Source organism: Aptenodytes forsteri, unplaced genomic scaffold (genome assembly GCF_000699145.1).
Source record: "Aptenodytes forsteri isolate BGI_AS27 unplaced genomic scaffold, ASM69914v1 Scaffold53, whole genome shotgun sequence".
NCBI lineage: Eukaryota > Metazoa > Chordata > Aves > Sphenisciformes > Spheniscidae > Aptenodytes > Aptenodytes forsteri.
This window is the reverse complement of record NW_008795909.1, coordinates 14,708,710-14,728,078: the sequence shown is the minus strand read 5'-3', so window position 1 is coordinate 14,728,078 and position 19,369 is coordinate 14,708,710. Positions and strand designations below refer to the sequence as shown.

Below are 19,369 nucleotides of genomic sequence, written 5' to 3'. Positions count from 1 at the left end.
TAAAAATGCCACTGCTTTCAAATGTATTATCTCCCTACTCCACAGGTTTCAAAGTGGGAGCTTCACAGCCAGGGAAACTGGGCCAACAGTGTTTGCTGGAAAAGAGCAGTATTTCTAAGAAGCTGTTTCGCATTTGATCAGGTTCATTTTGCTGTTTCTCAAGCCTGGCACAGCTGGCAAGGTCTGGCTCGGAGGGCTACAGGGAAGAACCAGCCCAGGAAAAACTCATTAGGACCCTGCTAAAATAATTGCAGAGAGGTAGATCAATCTCATCCTCACATTAATTGACTAGCTGGCAAGGAGGGAAGATACCAAGGTTTGGGACAGTGTCGCTGCTTGAGAGAGCTGGACCCGCCTCCAACACCTGACAAAGAAAACCTTTTGAGCCAACTGCATCCTCTGGGATTCTCTATAAATACATCTGGGGAGAGCACACGTACAGATTGAGTCGATAAAGAGATCTGACAGAAAAGCACTGTAGTATTTTACTCTCCCTCCTTGCCCAAGGCAAACCATTTCGATTCTCTCTCTCCCTTGGACAGCCGTATGAAATATCCCCAGCTTCCTCCGTAATCATTAATCCTCGCTGCAAAGGCAAGGAGGGAGCAAATCTTTGTGTCTGAGCGGATTCACCTCTGTGACAATTTTGCAAGGCTGAGTAAGTCGTTACGAGGCTGCGAGCCCCAGCTTTCCAAAGCAGCGGCTAGAAGAGCAAGGTGGCTTCTCGCTCCCTCCTGGGATGAAAATGCCCCCCAGCAGGACCACCGGCTGACAGGCAGCACTGGACCAGGCTTCTGGCCGTCAGGCCATCAGGCATGCCCGCATGGTTTGGCATGCATGGGAAGGCAGGCGCTTGAAGTTTGCTCTCCTTCCAGGAGCTGCCTTTGGAAATGCTCCTGGAAAAGGAGCTGGGATGGTAATAGGATCAAAATGCTGGATGTCACAGGAAAGCACCCACGGTGGCAGAGACCCAGGGCTAAGCTGCCAGCTGGAACAACCTCCCCAGGGATGTAGTGGAGTCCCCATCGCCGGAGGCTTTCAAGATGCAACAGGGTGCTAGATAACCTCATCCAGGCTCCCCTTCCCATGAAAGGTCGGGCCAGATGATCTTTCCAGGTCCCTTCCAACCTGGGCTGTTCCCATTCTGTGATCAATTAGAATTGGGGAGGCCATGGTGGCCAGGAGCCTGCGTCCCACACCAGCCACTTCCCCGGGACCAGGACTCCTCTGCCTGCTGCTGGGGCAGACGCTTGCACGGAGTCAACAAGAAGTTGGGGAAAAAACAGGTGATTTCACACGAGACAAGCTGCAGACAGGGAAGGAGCTTTTGTAACTACCAAAGCTCGAAGCTGGCCAGAAAACCTCTTTTCTGCTCAAAGCAGCGATGCCACCAGAGCTGCAGTTTTACACCTGCCCCCGTGCAACCGAACAGCAGAGCCGAAACAGAAGCCACACGCTTGCAAGAGGAAAGGCGCTTGCAAGCACAAGGCGGCAGAGCAGCAGGTATGGCGCTGGCACATGCCGGGCAGCCAGCACACACACCGACCAGCGTACACTGTCATGCCTGGCACAAGTCGGCCATGCCGGCTCCATCAGGGCAGCGCCCAGCACTGAACATGAAGCACAGCCAGCGCTAAGTCACCGCTCGCCCGCCCGCAAAGACCAGGGAAAAACTGACAGCAGATGAGTAGTGGCCTGGGGCTGCCAAATTCCTCCAGAGAAGTGGGAAAGCAGGGATGCCTGCTGCGAGTGTCAGGAGACGTGACGCAGAGCCCCGGATCCCCATATGTTCCATTAGCGGCGCAGGAGGAGCGCGTTTCCCTGCAGACACAGGTTAAACAGACCCTCTCCACTGCACGAGCCGACCCCAAGCCAGGTCCAAAAGTCCCTATGGTGTTAAATGACATTGCCCACCAAAAATCCCTTCCACCTGGCTCAGCTCCCAGCCTGACCTCATGGGCATCCTGCCCTCCCCTGCCCGCTCCCCTGTGCAGCACTGAAGGCGAGGTCACTCACGCTCACAGGACTGAAACTTCTTTGGAGGGTTTTGTCGCTAAAAATATTTAATAAATAAAAGTCGCTGCGAACGCGCCAGCTGATGTGATGTGACATGCAGCTGGGGATCGCCAACCAGCAGCGAGCGGGTGGCCTTGCTGGAGAGAGACCGCTGAAAACCAGCTGTCAGTGCAGGTCAGAGGGAGATGAATGTGCCCATGAAGGCGCCAAGCCCGTGCAGAGACACCTCAGGGTCCCTCTCCGGTTCCTGCAGTTGGATGTCACCTTCCGGAGAGGCTCAGGCTGGAGCACCGCGATGCCCACCCCTTGCCTGCTCCTCCTGCCCAGCCCAAGATGAAGAGCTTTGCTGGCTCCTGGCAGAGAGCACACGCCAGCCAAGGGTGCCCTCCAACACTACTGGCCAAGCTACTCCAGCACATCCTCAACACCAACCAGGCTGGTGGGGAACCAGGGATGGGTAGGGAGAGACCTGTAGCTTGCTGGGACCCTCATCCTTAAACTGTCTTCCCCTAAAATAAGATAAGGCCAAAATCTCATCTACTTATATCACCTCTTTTACCGGCAGCAGAAACAGGGTGCGTAAAGCCTAGGTGAGAGGAGGGAGCGTAATGGACTCAACACACACCACCACACACCCCAACGCCTACCAGCCCCGAGGCAACCAGAAACACTCGCCTGAAGCCATCTCTAACATGCCCTCTTCTGCTCTCCCTTCTTCTTTTCCTGTGGCCACGAGCAGTGGTGGAAAACCTCAGCAGCACATGGCAGGTTGGATGCAACATCCCCTGTGCCTCAGTTTCCCTGGCTGCAGGGAGATGCTGCAAGCATCAGCCTGTGCTCCACTGCCCTTTGGGGGAGCAGAGTGCAAACACCCAACACATCCCCAAGCCCAATGGGGTTCCTAAAGGAGAAAAGAGACTCTATCCACTATGTAGCACTTGCGGATATGAGTGACAGGTGATGAAGACAACACCGTTGAGGGCTTCCTTGGTCATAGGATAAACCAAGCCAGAGCAGCGTTTGAGTGGGGTTTTGTTTCTAAGAGGGGAAAATAAGTAGGATGGGTCCTGTTTCTTCCCCCTCATTTCCAAACCCTGCTGCTGGCTGGCTGTCACCAGTGGGGCAAAATCAGGGAGGTGGCTTGTCATCAATCCCCCACTCTGAGTCAGACCACAACGCTGAGGTAAAAAAAAACTGACAAAAGCAAAAAAAATCTGGAAAGGCAAAAACTCTCACCCTCCACCAGGAGTCTGTCTGCACTGTCCACACCTCCCCGGGGTTTCCCATCATCAGCCACCTCCCCACCCCAACCGAGTACCACCCACTGGAGATGTTACCGGTCTGTGGCTACACCCACACCAGAGGTATCTGAGGCACAACTGCTAGGGATGGCCCCAACCTGCCGCTGCTGCAGCCCCTAGGTGCACAACCGGTGGGCACCGGGTGCTAGCAAGGTCTGTCTGCAGTGCGCAAGCCACACGTGACCCGACCTACAGCCCAGCTTGGGACCCGTGCAGACACATGCAAGGGCTCCCAAAACACTTCCCCCAGAGTCTGTATCCTTACTCCAAGCCCCTGCCAGCCCAGGGCCCAGAAGCCTGCCACGCTGTCAGCTCTGGTCTTGTCTCTGCCATCAATACGAGTTAGAGATGTCAAATCCTCTATGACTCTCAAGGGCTTTTTTTTCCCCCGTTTTTATTTGATGCATGAGGATCACTTAACAGCAGCATCAGATAACCTCCTGTTTTCCTGGGAACTCTACAGACCTATATTCAAGTGCACGTGGGCTTAAACTGAAGGTCATCCCACCTAGCCAGGCAGCCAAGGCACCACCTCTCTCCCCAGCACCCCAAACCTCTCTCAAGGCATCCGCAAAACAATCCCCACGGTCACCCTGGGGCACGGGAAAAGGGAAGGAGGAGGATGGAGAGCTCCATCTCCCAGAAAGCCACAGGCATATTCTGCAGGGTAACCCACTGATGCAAGGATGGAGAAGGTCATCTGGATGAGTCCTTCCAGGCCCGCACGATGAGACATTGACGGCCGCAAAGTCCCAGGTTGGTGGTGATAAATTCTGGATAAAGGTATCCTGCTCCTCGTCTTCCCTGGGGAGATGGATATGCAACTTTGAGTGGCCTTGGCTCAGTAAGGCCTCCACCTCAGGCAGCGGGCTTCAGCCCGTGGTCCCCAGAGCTTGCAAGAGACCAAAGGAGTTCATGAGGACAAGCAAAGCTATGGTTGAGGAACAGCACCAGCAGAGAGGGCTGGGTATCTGCAGTACTTCCTAGACCCCCGGAGGAAAACCTCAGGCGGGAGCTGATCGGCTGGAGCTGCCTCTGCGATCAGGTCTCACGCACATGCAGACTGCAACCCAGACCACTCGCACACGACAAGCTGGCATTTAAAAAGGCTTCATTCACAGAGCCCGAAATAAATAAACTAAATCAGCCAGGAGAAAGAATTTAAGTGGAAAAACATCCAATAATTGAGCCCTCTTTGCAAATGTTTTACCAGCTGCCAACCCCCAATTCCAGCCCCCACAAACTGCCAAGCAAAAAGATAGCTCCATGGTTTCGCTTTCAAAACACAAACCGTCTGGGATGGGAACACAGCTCCACAGACCTTCGTTTATAACAACTGGGAAAAAAGCAACATCAACAGATCTGAGCAAAGCCAGCAGCTGTGGCAGTGCGGTCAGGGGAGCAAGAGGGGAAAGACGAGGTGCAGCCATGCTCCAAGTGTGCCGGGCACCGAGGCTTAGCTGCCGTAAAGGACCACGTGTAGGTTCCCAGTCCCCTACAGACAGAAAACCATTCACGTTAAGAAGCCATTCGGGGTGCTGGGTAGGGGAGGAGAGTCTGAAGGATGGCACAGATCCTGGACACGTCAGCCAGGGGAAACCTCGGTGGCGCCACCAAGAAGGGAGGAGTGTTCAGCGAGTATTTCTGCAATGGGTTTAGGACAAAGCCAAACACGGGCAGAGGATGCGGGTGAAATGTTTGCTCTTCCATGGGAAGATATAACACGGCTCACGGGTCCAGATAACATACATTTAAAACATGCTGAAGTCCCGGCTGACAAGCTGTCTGCATGTCAGGGTGATCTCTGGCCAGCGGGAGATGCTAGAAAGTCCCAGGAGAGACAGCAGCCTGTACCTGCCAATACTCAAATAGGTAAATAGCTGACTCGGGCAAGCACAGGCTGGTCAGGCAAAGACTGAGCCAAGGCAAAACAAACGGATGGCTGCAACCGGACCAGATCACCAGGAAGCAAAGGAGATGGGCATAATTAATGCCAACCAACACACGTTTACAGCTGTCAGATCCTGTTGGTAAACATGATTTATTTTTGTGGGGATTGCAGGCTTGACTGATAAATGAACCAGCACCCGCACCATTCATTCAAACTCAGAGAAGACGTAGGACTTGTTACTATTTCCCATTTTTAATCAAGAAACTACAAGTCCATCAAAGGACAGTGGCATGTGTTTGAAGTCACTGTTAGCTGGCTCAGAACAAACCCATGACCGGGGGTCTGCAGCAGGGGACAAGATCTCCACCGGAGATCTGTGCACCACAGCAATAAGACCATTGCTGAAATAAAGCATCCATTTGTGCTACTGACACGTCAGAGAACTTTCTAAGCTGAAAACAGGTCCAAAAAAAGGTCCAAAAAAGGACCCAGGAATTAAGATTGGAAAATATGGAAAATATGCCAGTGGAAGACTTTGCAAGCTCTGTATATTTAGCTTATCAAAGAGAGAGGCAAGAGGTGACTGCATCCTAAACTGCCATAGCTGACAAGGGGAGCAAAGCTCGCTCCAAGCTAGCGGCCAAAGGAATAACGCATTTCCTTGGCTGTAAATGGGAGCAAGACATGTCTTTCTAGCACCTTATGGAGCACCCTGCCTCAGCTCCCTGTAGATGGGGGGCCGAGGTGCGGAGGAGCGTGGCAGCCCGTGCCAGGCAGGAGCCAACCTGATAGACTCCCAAATCCTTCCTGGCATCACGGAGCCCATGCCGGCCGCTGCTGCTCAAGATGTGCATGGTAAAGCAGTGATTCACAAGCCCATGGAGGTGGGGAACGTCCTAGTACAGAGCCCAGGGGAAGGGAAAGAGCTGGTTTTTTTGCTGAAAGTTGGAAGATGTCTTTTCAAGACCAGCTAAAGAGATTAAACCCCAGTTTTCCAAGTTAGGCAGAGTCAGAGTTTGGAGCCAGCCAGCTCATGCCCTGGTTCAGAGCAGGGTGCAAGGCAGCCAGGACAATGCTGGCATCGCTCTCCTCCTTCATCCCTCCACCTGCACATCCTCCTTGGCTGGAGAGAGCACAAAACTGACCCAAAACCCCATGGAAAGAGGCCAGGTTGAGCCAGTCACTTCTAGGGCTGCAGTGGGAGACACCTGCCAGCTCCACCTTGGATGCGATTAGCCACCTCTGCGGCTGCCAGAGGAGCCCAGGGGTTGGGAGATCCAAGCCCACCTGCCTAGCAGTGCCTACTAGATGCCAGCATGGATGCAGAGAGATGCAGGCACACACAGACCACCATGGAGAGCTTGTTACACCCAAGCCAGAATTCCTTGAAATGGCGGGAGGTTACAGGGGAATAACCTGCTCCCAGAGCGGTCCGAAAGGGTCCCCACCAGGGAAGAGCTTTGCAGGAGCTCTCCTTTGCACCCAGGAGTTGGGACCGCCAGGTCTGACCGGCAGCTGTGCCGTGGGGCAGGAGTGTATGCCCCGGGAAAGCGGGGCATATCTGCCTGGCAGCAGGAAGAGGCATCAGCAGGAGTTATTAGGGACGAAATGCTTTTGAGGGACACTAAATAACCCCAGCCTATGCCTTAAATAACCCACACTCAGAGCAACGAGCCAGCAGGCTCTCCTGGGCTTCTCCAAAGGCGATTCTAGCCAGCAAGTAGCTGCTGCTGCCAGCCTGCCATCCCAGGGGAAGGATGTCCTCTTACCTGCCAGGGACGGCTGCAGCCATTTCCCCACAGTTCCCGAAAGCCATGGCTGCACCCAAAGAGTCACAGAAATGCCAGCTCCTGAGCCCCACAAGAACCAGGGGGTTGAGGAGGCACACTGCGAGGGCAGCCTGACCGCAGTGCCTCCTGCTCCGTGCCAGCCCATCTCCCTTCCGTCCCTAATGAAAGGAGACTCCGCCATCCTATTTATTTTTTTAATTATTGTTATAAATTTTATTTTTAATCTCCCCTGTCCCTCTGAAGCAGCAGCAGACTGGGACACACGACGCCCAGGCTGCTGAAAGCTGGCACCATCGCACCTGCACTGCTCGGGAAACCTGAGCCACAGGCATCTCCGGTAACTTCAGCGCAGCACCAGCGAGTCTAGAGGGAGCCACGCTCCCCCTCCACGTCCACCAGCCTTGAGCCTCAGGGGCCCAACGTCCCCAACAGTTAAGCTCAGGGGATGCCACGGGAAGGGTGCTGTAGGGCCACCCACGGTGGAGCTTCCTCCAGCTCTGCCCCAGACTTCCCCACCACCTCTCACAGTCCTGGCTCCCTCAGCCGGTCCCCAAACCCTCAGCTCCTTCACCCCACACATCCCCTCCAGTCCCCTTCTCCTCCCATTCCCCTTCCCTATTTTTCAACACCTCCAAAGCTTTCTCCACTTTCCCTCCTCACCTTCCACCCCTCTCCCTGCCTCCTCCACCTCCCTCTCCATCCCCTGCTCTCCCACACCTCCTTGGAGGCCATGCTCCACTTCAGCTAATTCCCTCTCTCCACGGGAGCTGGCGTTTCATCTCTGCCACTGAGCCCCCTTTCATGCCTCCTGGCTTTTGCCATCCCACCCCCTTTCTCCCCACTGCCGCCGGGACAGGAGGGCAGCGGGGGGACCCGCGCACTCGGCAGGCCTGACCCCCAGCTCTCATTAACAGTGCCCTTCTCAAAGCAGGCACAGTGTGAAATAAATAAATAAAGCAAATCTGTCTCGCTGCTGTCTCGGGTTGCTTAAGGGAGCCGGGCGCCGGGGGTGGGATGAAGGATGCTATTTGGAGAAGCTGTCTCCATGGCAACCCCGATTCCCACCACTGAGCGGGCATAGGTCACCTGTTTCCATGAAAGTTTCCCCCCCTCCCTCCCCATCCCTCCGCCCGGGAAGTGCCAGCACAGCCCCAGGGGCGCAGGCAGTCCAGCCCGCAGGAGAAGTGGCAGGGATGCAGGAGAAGCGGCAGGGATGCTGCTGGTGCAGCTGCAAACGGCCTCCAAAGTCCCCCACGCCACGTTGGAGGAAGCCAGGGCATCCCCACAGTGCAGCATGCAGGGACCGGCAGCACCCACTACCCTCTGCCCCATGCCAGCAAGGCAACTCCATCGTCTCCCTGCCTGTGTCCCCACGGCCAGGGCTGCGCTCTGCTGCAGGACTTGGGGATGGATGCAGGCACGCACCTTGACACACGCGTTGTTGGGACTGAGGCAGAGATCCAAATGCGTCCCGTCCCTCCGCACGCGGCCCCGAGTGCTGCGTTTCTGTACAATTTCCGTTATTTATTGTAATTCAAAATCGGCCGCTCCCATTAAAGGCTGCCAGGTGCTCCCAGAACAAGCCGTGGTTCCCTTTTTAGCTCTAACAACTCCATCTCTCATACAACAGATGCGATCGCCGGGACCTTCCCCCAAGTAAGGCAGCGTCAGCCCCGTGTCGCCGAGCACTCCCGCAGCCAACCTGATGCTCCCACCCGCGCCAGCCCCCTCCCTGCACACCCACGCGTCCGCCGCAGGGCTGGCAACAGTGCCCGATACCCCCCGCACCAAGAGAGCCGGCAGAGCTCCAGGAAGAGACATAGAGAGGATGGAGCGAGGAGAACGGGGAACTGCTTCTGCTCTCCACCAGCTCTCCAGCATGGGGCAGGGCACGAGCAGCGGTGGTCTCTCACTGCTGGCGTTAACGCATCTTCTGCCAGTACCAGCAGGCAGCTCCCTAAGGCCAGGGCGGACAAGAGGGTCAGCCAGGAGCCCCTGGCTGAAGTTCTGGGCTTGCACCCGGGCAGCCATCCTGCGGCACAGCACAGGCTGGAGGGATTCGCACGGTTCCCCCACAGGGCTGGGAGTTTCGCCAGGAAAAGCAAGTTTATAAATAGTGCGTTTCAACACGAACAAATGAAAGTGGCAGAACTTGACAGTCAGATAAGCCTGGGGCTGAGCGCCGGCCCCTCCCCAGCATCCTCCCCCACCAGGAAGGATGGTCCCTTCCTTCCATTGCCCAGCTGGCCAGGACCATCCTCGCTCTCTAGAAAGCCTGCATCTGGAGGTGTCTGTGTCAGATGTGCTGCTTGGGAACACTCTTGCCGCAGCTGGTCTGGCAGCCAGAGCAAGGCAGCAGAGCTGGCTTCAAAAAGACCAGAAGCAGGGGGGATGGCCACCTGCTCTGCTCGGGGGCAAGGGCAAACACAGTTCACAGCAGCCGGCTGCCCAGCCAGGGCCAAAGGCCACAAATTTCAATGTATTGCTTGAAACTAAGTCTTCATAAGCTCACAGGACAGAAAGTTTCTAACTTCTCCTCCCGCCCCTGTAGAAGACAGTTGCCCCACTGATGAGGCTGGCACTTGAAACAGAAGTTTCATGGCACGATGCATTACACCGAAGGGGCACAAACCTGCCAGATCCTAACAACAAGCAAGACACTCAAGGGGAAAACCAGCTTTTATCTCTGCGTTAAGGAGAAGAGCAGCAAGTCGTCAGATGAGAACTTGCTTCTCATAAACACAAAACAGCAGAAAAGACACCCCTGTGCCTACGGAGCGAATGGGAGGACATCCCTGCTGGGGAACTACCTGCCAGATTGCAAAAGGAGGAGATCTTGATGGTAGTGCCCAAGGGAAGACATCAAGAGATGACACGTCAGAGCAGCCTCATCGGCTGTCAGCAAGGGAAGCCTCTGACAGTCCACCGAACACATGCGACGGTCTTCATGCTACACTTGCTTACCTTGATGTAGGTGTCAAGGGCTGGGTGGACACGGTTAACTGCTAGATGGATGGACAACGGCGTGGTGAACGGGAAGGTCGCCATGACCACATGGCTGGGAGCAGGGAAGGAGAAGATTTTGAAACCATACTTCTGAAACCGCTTGATCTGCTCTTCCGACGGCTTTGCGTCTCCCTCACTCAGGATTCGGCCTATGGCAAAGCGGCACTTCTCTGGAGCCACCTGATCAAGAGGGACAGACAGACAGTGTCAGAAGAAGAGAGAGGCTTAAGACCGGCCAAAACCTCAACCTGCTGAGCATGGAGGCAGGAGACCACCATGAACTAGGGTAAATGCAATGGCCCAGCATGATCTGGCATACCAAACCCAGGTGCTCGCTCCTAACCAAGACTGATCCAGGCCCAAACTGTCCACGCTCCTCCCAGCCTAAGCTCACAGCCCAGTGGGGAAGGTACTGCTCCCCTCCTTGGAGGGCAGAGGGACTTGCAGCAGAGAAGAACTAAACGCCAGCAGGCTGCTCACCTAAACCCGCCCCGGGTGGCAGCCACTGCAGTGTCTCTCCTGACCCCCCATCAGAGACCCGACTGTTGAGACGTGCTCACGACCATCCCCATCTGCAGGACATCCCCGTGACTCCAGGGGAGGGCTAAAAAGAGATGTGACCACAACCTGCCCAGCTTGCCTCCATCCCACCCCCAAGGAGGTCACCCTGCAGGGGTGCCTGCCCCCAGCAGCCACCATGGACTCGTGACCCACCAGCACGGGCCACCGGCACAAAGCCAGAGAGAAATCCAGAGGCTGCTGTGTCCCTCCTAGGCAGGCACACTCAGTCCGGTGCAGTTTTAGGGGTGGGGAAACTGAGGCACATAAGACTTGCATGCAGTCACCAAGCTGTTTGTAGCAACACAAAGAGACACACATCCCCTTCCATCCTGGATGCCAACAACATGCAAAACATAAAACATGCTCTCTTTCCAGACTTGGGGATGCCTCCCATTAAGACAGGAGGCTGCCGGGCTCCCAGCCCAGCAAGGGGGGTGCTCAAGGCTCTGCTCCCGGCACAGTTATGGCCCACAGCACTCCGGCCATCTCCACGCCAAAGCTGACCCAGGCCACAGCTTTCATTTCTGGTTTTTAACAAAATCCCACCACTCGAGTTCACGTTTACCCACGGCACTAGGCAGGAACATGGCAGGGGGCAGGAGAGCCCAGCAGCTCCCCCCTCCCAATACCACCTAAGGGCACAACGTGCCTTCCTACTGCTGAGATCGGAGCCCAGCTCACTCTTTTAACGCAAGCCTTTGTCCCCAGCAGAGCTGCTGTCCTTTCCGCCCCCAAAGAGATGCCCAAAGAAGGGGCCAGCAGGCAGAGACAAGGCTCCTTCCCCCAGGGCACACTGGCCTAAAAAAGGAGCCCAGGAAGAATAGGGGGTACAGAGGCACCAAGGAAGGGGGCACCATCTGAGTGTTCGTGCTTCCCTGCCACCTGCTCTCAAGCCTGCTGGATAACAAGACAATGTGGCAGCCAGCAACCAGGAGCGGCAGATACACGAGTCTGGCCACCTTCTGCCAACCTCTTCTGCTGAGGGCTGGAGAACCAAAGTCTCCAAACTCTCGCTACACAAGGTGGCAAAACTCACCAGGACCTGCCAGGATGCCCAACAGCGGTAGCAAGACAGATGGATACCCTGCAGGCGTTGGCATCACAAAGCTCTCGCAGGGACGATGGGAGGCAGAGAAAGGGTGCATACAAGGCCAGCATGTTACCACTTCCCATCCCCATGTGCCCCCCAAGGCGATCTCTGCTCTGTGGTCCCCAATCTCATCCTTAACTTTGCCTGTGCTAAAGCTCAGCAATGTCTCCTCCCGCAGCATAACTACCCCACGCTGCACTCCTTGCCCTCCCTTCCCTTAAACACCCTTTAATGTTGCACGGCAGGACCATCCCGGAGGGGAAACACAAGCAGATGTAAATAGGAAGGAAGAAAACAGACTGTCAGAAGCAGCAGCAGCCATCAGGCTGGGGACTGGTGTGCCTGACAGCTCGCTCTTGCCCTCCTGTGCTGCAAGAGGGAGCTGCAGACAGGGCTGTGCCGAGCATCGCTGCTTTGGGGCAGGGAAGAAGAAACAGATCCACCCCAAAGACAGCAAGAGGCAGCAGTAAAAGGCATCCGTGGGGAAAGGCCCAGATGACGCAAGGAGATAAGTGAAATCTAGATAAAATTCCTTTAAACACACAATCTCCTTTTACATCCTGAGCAAAGACAGTTCACCCCTGGCCCCAGAGCAACTGACGGAAGGACCCAAGCTGCCAGAGCAGGCAGCACCACTCGGGCCAGGCACGTTTGCTTCCTCCCTTCTCCTTTTAATTTTCTTTTTCATAGCGTGCAGCCCCGCAGGAGCTTTCTCAAGGGCAGCAGCAAGGCAGATTTGCCTCCCCCCCTGCCTGGCAAAGCCCATTTCAAGGGAAGGAAGGAAATACTCCAGTTAAAACCAGCCTTTCCCTAAAAAATTTGTCCTTTCGGGGTGGGCAGGTGCTGATCAAAGCCTCTGCTCCCCTAAGCACCCTGACAGAGAAGTTCTGGAAATTATTAGTTAACCTATTTGGCAGCTTTGCAGACGGGAGCAAAACTGATTCCTGAATTCAGAGACCGTTTTGGCCTCATCCATCCAACGCTTGGGCACAGGCTGGTTGCTGAGCACATGAACATGTGGACTGCAGGCAAAAGGCCCTAGCACGTGCCTACAGCTAAATGTGAGCAGAAGCGCTTGGCTGGAGCTGAGCACAAACCCGCCCGCCACATCCAGTCCTTGCTGAGGAGTTATTTTTGTTCCTGCCAGAGGTGAGAGAAGGAGGGAGAAGTCCTCTGGGCTGCTAAATATTAAATAAAAAGGAAAAAGAAAAAAAAAAAGCAAATTAATATTAATCTTGCCCATTAAAACAAATAAATGAGCAGAGAGCAGAAGCGCTTGGCTGGCACAAACCCGCCCGCCACATCCAGTCCTTGCTGAGGAGTTATTTTTGTTCCTGCAGAGGTGAGAAGAAGGAGGGAGAAGTCCTCTGGGCTGCTAAATATTAAATAAAAAGGAAAAAGAAAAAAAAAAAGCAACAAAAAAAAAAGCAAATTAATATTAATCTTGCCCATTAAAACACATAAAACATTGCTGGCAGGGATTTGGCAGCACTCAGGGAGCACCCTTGTGTGAATGCCGGAGAGCCAGGAGCCAGCAGGGAGCCCCGGGGATGCCGGTGATGGCAGCCGCCCCGAGGCCCGGCACGACCCCATGGCTGCCCACACGCTCCAGGCCACAAGGCTCCCACCAACCCCACTCCCGGCCGAGAGCTGGCACACGGCCGCGAGTCTCCAGCTCTGGCATACCTGTCCTCTCTCCTAGCAAGAGCCTCCTTTGGCCATGAGTCCGCCAGCACAGCAAATGCTGCACTGGCACCTGCCGGTCATCAGCCCCTTCCTGCTGCAGCACCAGGGGCACCAAACCCCCCAGGAGCCAGCGGCTAAGAGCCGGTCTCGAGGCGGCTGTCTGGCCAGAGCCCGCCAGCGCTCAGCCAGGGACACCACAGGACACAGCGGGCAGCGAGCACGTTCTGCTGCCTGATGACAAAAGGTCTATTTTTGGTGACAAGTCAACATCCACAGCGGGTGGCCAGCTCCGGGCGGACCAGCCTCTGCCAGAGGGTGCTTCACTGAGGTCAGGAGAGCACTGAGAACGAGGAGGAAGAGGAGGAGGTCATCTCTTCCTCCCAGGGGAAAGGCAGCCTGTGTGACCAATCCCACCCCGCTGGACCTCCAGGAACGAGGAGCCAGCAGCGCACACCATCTCCCATGCCACCATGGCTACAGCAGGCACAAGCACACAGGGGCACCCCACGGGACACCAGGGTGCTCAGTGCCTGAGCCAGCACGACAGGCACGAGCATTGCAGCCCCCGGCCAAGCGACCCACTCAAAACTGGCCCCTTCTTCACCTGCCCGGAGGCAAGGCAGCCCTCTGCCCACCCTGCCCAAGGACATTCTCACTCCCAGCACCCTGCCTGGCCTGGCGTGCCTGTCAGGGAGACGCGGATCTCCACAGGAACCAATTCAGGAGCCACAGATCAGCCCATGGAAGGTCCCACCAGCACCCTGGCTGCTCTGGCAGACCCAGGTCTGATGGTGTGCTCACGGGTGTCAGGCGAGAGGAGGCTCCCGCTGCCGTGTGGAGCCCCAGGCACCACAGCTACATCCTGCATGGCCTCGCTGTGCCCCAGCCACCACAGCGCCTATGGAGGCAGGAGGCTCGGGCCAATGTCACCTGCCCAATGTCATGAGCAAAGGCAGCTCTTCCAGAGAAGGGCAAGGTCTGCGGGGCTGCCTGCCAAGCCTTTGAGGGCAGGTTAGGCTCCCGTCACAAGAGCCAACTGCACGGCCTCCAGAGCTTGGGATGCCTGGTCGCAGAGATGCTTTATAGGCTTTGTTGGTCCCCAAGAGCTTCCAGCACCCTCCAGGCTCACTCCACACACGTGCAGCACCCAGAGCCTTCGCTGTGCCCATCCTGAGCACCACCCGTCCAGCAGGCTCCCAGAGGGAGGCAATTCCCCTGCCCAGTGTCACCACCAGGATCTCCCAGCCTGCCCCACAGACTTGGGGCCATGCACCCTCCAAAACATCTACAGACCCACACAAACTCACTACCATCCTTCACGAGGGCCCCACAGTATCCTGCCCCATGTAGGGAGCTCCCCTCGCACCCCAGCTGAAGGCACTCGCACCCCACGCCAGATCAGTGGCCAGTCCGCGGGCAAGCAAGTACAGACCCCTCAGCAGGGGGGCAAAAGAGGGCCTCCAGACCCAGTAACATGCTCCAGTCTAGGCTGGGCAATGAGCTGGGCCACCAGGCAGAGGTCCTGGTGAGCCTTGACAACAGCAGGCCACAAGCTGCCTCAACCAGCTGGGCCCTGAATCCAGAGAAACCTCCCCCAGTCACCGACACCAAGACAGGCCTCCTTGGCCACCAGGTGCCATTCAGCCATGCTGGCACAGAAGGTCTTGCCTCCTGAGAGGCCCAACTGTGAAAGGAGAAACAGCTGCCTTCCAAAACCCTGGATGGCCACTGGAGACCCAGAGACAAGGTCTGCAGCCCCACTGCCTGCTCTAACCACAGGGTGAGAGCAGAGACACAATGGCTGCAGGAAGAGAAGAAAAGAGACAGGACCAGAAAGATGAGGCAGCTTCAGCCTGCATGGACAGCCCAATTTTCCAGGGTCATGTAGGAGCCACTTCTTCCCAGCCTCACCTGGTGCTGCCAGGGAAAGCACTCCCCATGCCAGCCACAGCAGGAGTCACCACAAATATCCTTATCAATATCCATGGGCCACAGCAGTACAAGCTTTCACTATCCCATGCTTCGGCAAACAGAGAGGCAAGGCACAGCACCCAAGCAGAAAAGGTCTGCAGGGCAACCACAGGCATGTCCACATCACGTCCCTGGAGCAGGGCAGCACCAAGCACAGATGCTGAGCCCTTCCGACAGCACTGACTGCCCCGCTCCACCCCCAGAGATGCCGGGGGAAGAAGCAGCAGCACCGGGGCTCTCAACTCCAGAAGAGGACCTCGACACAAGGACAAGGACACAAATTAGTGGCGGGGGAATTGGCCACTCTGACCACATGGGCCCTAGCATGCCAGGCACTCCCCATGGCTCCCATCTCTCACCCGCTCCAAACATGACACTTCTTGCGGACAAAAGTGTCCAAGCACGTCTAGTTGAACCCTGCCTCTGCCCGGCCCATCCCAGGGGGAAGTCCTCTTTGCCACCCTCCTTCCCAGGCCAGGAAGGAGCACTGCAGGGTGTCTCTTCTCTGCCTCCCATGATCCAGAAGCAAAAACTGGAAGGCAAAGATAAGTCAGCTTGTCACAGGATACAAAGACACAAGGTGGTTGAGCGCACCAGGCTCCACTGAGCACAGTCAGCTCAGTGTTTTCTCGCCTCCGATATCTTCCTGCCACAGTGCTCCAAGAAGCCACACAGCACTATGTTTTCATGGACAAGTTCCCTCTAAGCAGGTCGAACCCTTGGGAGCACCGTCTTGCAAGCAACAAAACAGGGGCAGGCACTACGCGACCCATGAGCGTTCCTAAAGCAGGGCCAGTCACCCCCAGAGCAGAAGCACTGGGCGAGAGCTATCAGACCAAGCACTGCGCCCTGCGCCAGCCCCCAGCACACGTGCCCAAGCACACGCACAGTGCTGCTGGCCACCCCGCCGTCCCTCCCCCCCACAGCATTCCTCCAGGGTCACACTAGCTACCACAGAATTACTGGGGAGCCAGGCTGTCTGCCTGCCACGGACAAATGCCCACATGCCATCATGTGGAGACCCCAGTGCCACCGAGCATCAGCAGCCAGGCTCCTCACCCCCCAGCAAGTTCTGATGCACTTTTGTTTGCTCCTTGTCCTGGACCATACCTGGCGGAGTACTTAGCTCCGGCTGGCAGCCATCAGGCAGTGCACTTTCTGTTCGCCTCTCAGCCTGAAGAGCATCATGGAGTAACTGTTTCATCAGACAGGAGCCCTCAGCATGCACCACCTGAGGTTTCAGTAAGAACTCTCAGGGGATGTAAGGACTACAGGGAGAGCACTAGAAACAAGAGTATGGAGGAGGACACTGCAAGCTGAAGAGACCACCTGCTTTCAACCACAGAGCTGCAAGTCCAGAAGGAGCCTTGGCTGCACTTCCTGCAGCCAGAGGATCTGCCAAGGAATGCCTCACCTTGGGGTCATGGACATTGGCCTCTGCTCCATAACCAGATCCGTTATCCTGCTGATAACTTGTTCAGCAGGAGCTATCAGAAAATAGCAAGCTTTGCTTGCCCAATGCCTTCCATCAGGGTTATCCAAGAAACTATCTGTTTTCAGGCGCCTTTCCCCACAGAGCATCCTCTGCAGATCTGGGAGACCTTGTGAACCCCAGTGCTCATCTGTGGAGGATGAGCTGCAAGTGCCTGAAATACAGTCAGGGAGCATCCCGAGCTGGGAACCTGGCTGCTGACCACAAGAGCTTGCCGGCCCCACTGGGCACACCTTACCGTGTGAGGGTTGTCGTAGTAGACGCCGATGGAGCAGAGCTTCGAAGAGATGCTGCAGCCGTCCGTGAAGAGCTGCCCAGATTCACCATATGGGCCCACCCTGAACTTGTAGGCCAGCGTGATGCTGCCGACAGGCGGGGAGCCAGCACTCACAACCACCTCCGTGAAGAGCCCCGAGTAGACAACGAAACCGAAGATGGTCAGCAGCAGCAGCATGACCAGCGCCGCGATCAGCCCGAGGAGCACCCAGTCGGACATGACGGACGCTTGGTGCTCCACGCTTCCTGATGCACTAGTGGCAAGAGGAGAGAATAAAAAGGAGGGGAGTTAAGCTAGCACTCGGACAAGTAATCGCTCTCTAAAGCTATTTATTTGCAGCAAAACACACCCACTTCCTATTCCTCCTATGCGTGAAGCTTAAAGACAGCGGAGCCCCCTCCAAAACCTCCTGTATATTAGTCCCACGTTGCATCAGCCTGTTCCAATTGGTCACCAGGTACAAATTGCACTGCCTCAGCGCCTCTTGGGAATGAGGTGGTTATGGAGGGGGGACAGAAAGGCACTGTCCTCATCTCCCCAGAACCAGCTACACCGCTCACATCCAGCCTTGCATCCAGGAGAGACCGAAAACCACCCCGGGAGCCCGCATCACCCAACAGAGGAACAGATACACAGCACTGGGATTAGGGGACCATAATCAAATAATTTTTTATAGATACCAGACCAGACATTGTGACCAGGGCAGCTCCTTTGTCAAAAAGTCTAGAAGCCCAGGCCTTTAATGACCTAAACGAGGACCACGCTGGTTCAGAGCTGAGCCCTGAATCGGGATCCGAGCACACAGAGGGGCTCAGAGAAAGCTGAAGACCCAGCCAGAAAAAGCATCCTCAACACACTCAGATGTAATTAATTGCAGGAAGCACTTACGATGGAATAACAGGAATGCAGCACACAGAGGGGCTCAGAGAAAGCTGAAGACCCAGCCAGAAAAAGCAACCTCAACAGATAATTACATTCAGATGTAATTAATTACCATTATTCCTTTTAGATTACTTTTTTTGACCTAAAGGAGTTTTTATAACCCCAACCAAGGCTTCCTGTTTTCTCGTCGTCTCGTCTCTCTCACGCTGACTGCAGGACACAGCAGCCTGGCAAATGCCTCCTGCTCGTTTTCACCCACCAAGCGTAACCACTCTGGGGAGTTGCAACCCAAACCATTGCAGGAGAGTTGTTTGTGTTTTATTCTCCCTTGAAACACAGCTCTGGTCCCAAGGACTGGTTGCAACGCTCCCCTGGGACTTTCACAGGAGCTAGGTTTGAAAGCAAAGGCTGAAGTAAACAATTCACCTTTACCTCCACGTTATAAACACACTTTGTCCAAAAAAAGTCGTTCACAGCAGCTGCTGCTTGCTCAGCTTCACGGCGAGAGAAAAGCCACATCCTGGTAGGAACCGTGGGTGGCTCCGCTCTGCTCGACCCCGGTGAGCAGGGGTGCAGAAAAACCAAGCCCTGCAGAGCCAGCACCACCAGCCGCGCTTTCAGTGCTGCGGCAGCGCCAGACCGGGCACCGTCTCACCCCATGGCCCTACTCACCTGAAAAACCAGCTCAGCCCAGAAACGGTTCACGACATCTGATCCACAGGGGTGTGGGATCTGTGTCGCTGCAGCAGGAAAAAATAAATATCATTGCTTCCTTTCTAACTCACGAGGCCAAAAGCAAAACAGAGTCACGGCAGAGCACCCGAAAGGCGCCCCTGCTCCCCAGAGGAGGGGCATCCCGAAGAGCACCTTCTCCTGCAGGACCCCAAAGGCCAAGATTTCTTCCCAGAACTCTGTGGCTGCACACACGGGGACCGAGAAACACAGAAATTGGAAAGCCACGGTGAAGGAGGGCGACGTCCTGCAGCCGCCTCTGCTGTCACGCCCCACCCCGGGCCGTCTCCACTCCGCTCCCCTGGCTCCCCCGGGACACCTGAGCTGCACCCGGTGCTGCTCCCAGGTGACCTCGCAGTGGGGCACTCCCGGACCTATAGCTTGGCCGGAGCTATACGTCCGTCCCGATTCCCAGCAGTGCCTTGCCTCCTCCCTATAACCAACACAGATTTATTACTTATAAATCACGGTTTTGGTGACTCTCCGTGAGCCACCAGCCCAACACCCAGCCCGCGGGCCTGAAGACGGCCGGCCCCAGAGGAGATGAGGGGGTTTTTGGCTATTTTTCCCGCTTCCCATGCCTCGTCCCCTGCCGCCGGCGGACACAGTCAGCTTCCCACCTGCCCTCCTCACGGGCAGCGGGAGCACAGCTCGCCCGGCCCCTGCCCGGCCCG

The 19,369-nt window shown here is 56.0% G+C and overlaps 1 protein-coding gene across 1 annotated transcript in view; it reads right to left on the bottom strand.

Moving 5' to 3' along the window:
• The window catches only part of LOC103903384 (testis-expressed sequence 264 protein), a gene marked incomplete at its 3' end in the record, with an annotated part of 29,134 nt that extends 10,428 nt beyond the window's left edge, over nt 1–18,706 (bottom strand). The window contains exons 1-3 of the mRNA XM_009284579.1: nt 18,636–18,706; nt 17,043–17,334; nt 9,918–10,184 (exon numbers count right to left, since the gene is read on the bottom strand). Coding sequence (XP_009282854.1) covers nt 9,918–10,184; nt 17,043–17,300 — 525 coding nt within the window. The remainder of the gene's footprint in view (nt 1–9,917; nt 10,185–17,042; nt 17,335–18,635) is intronic.
• Between the last annotated feature and the right edge of the window lie 663 nt (nt 18,707–19,369).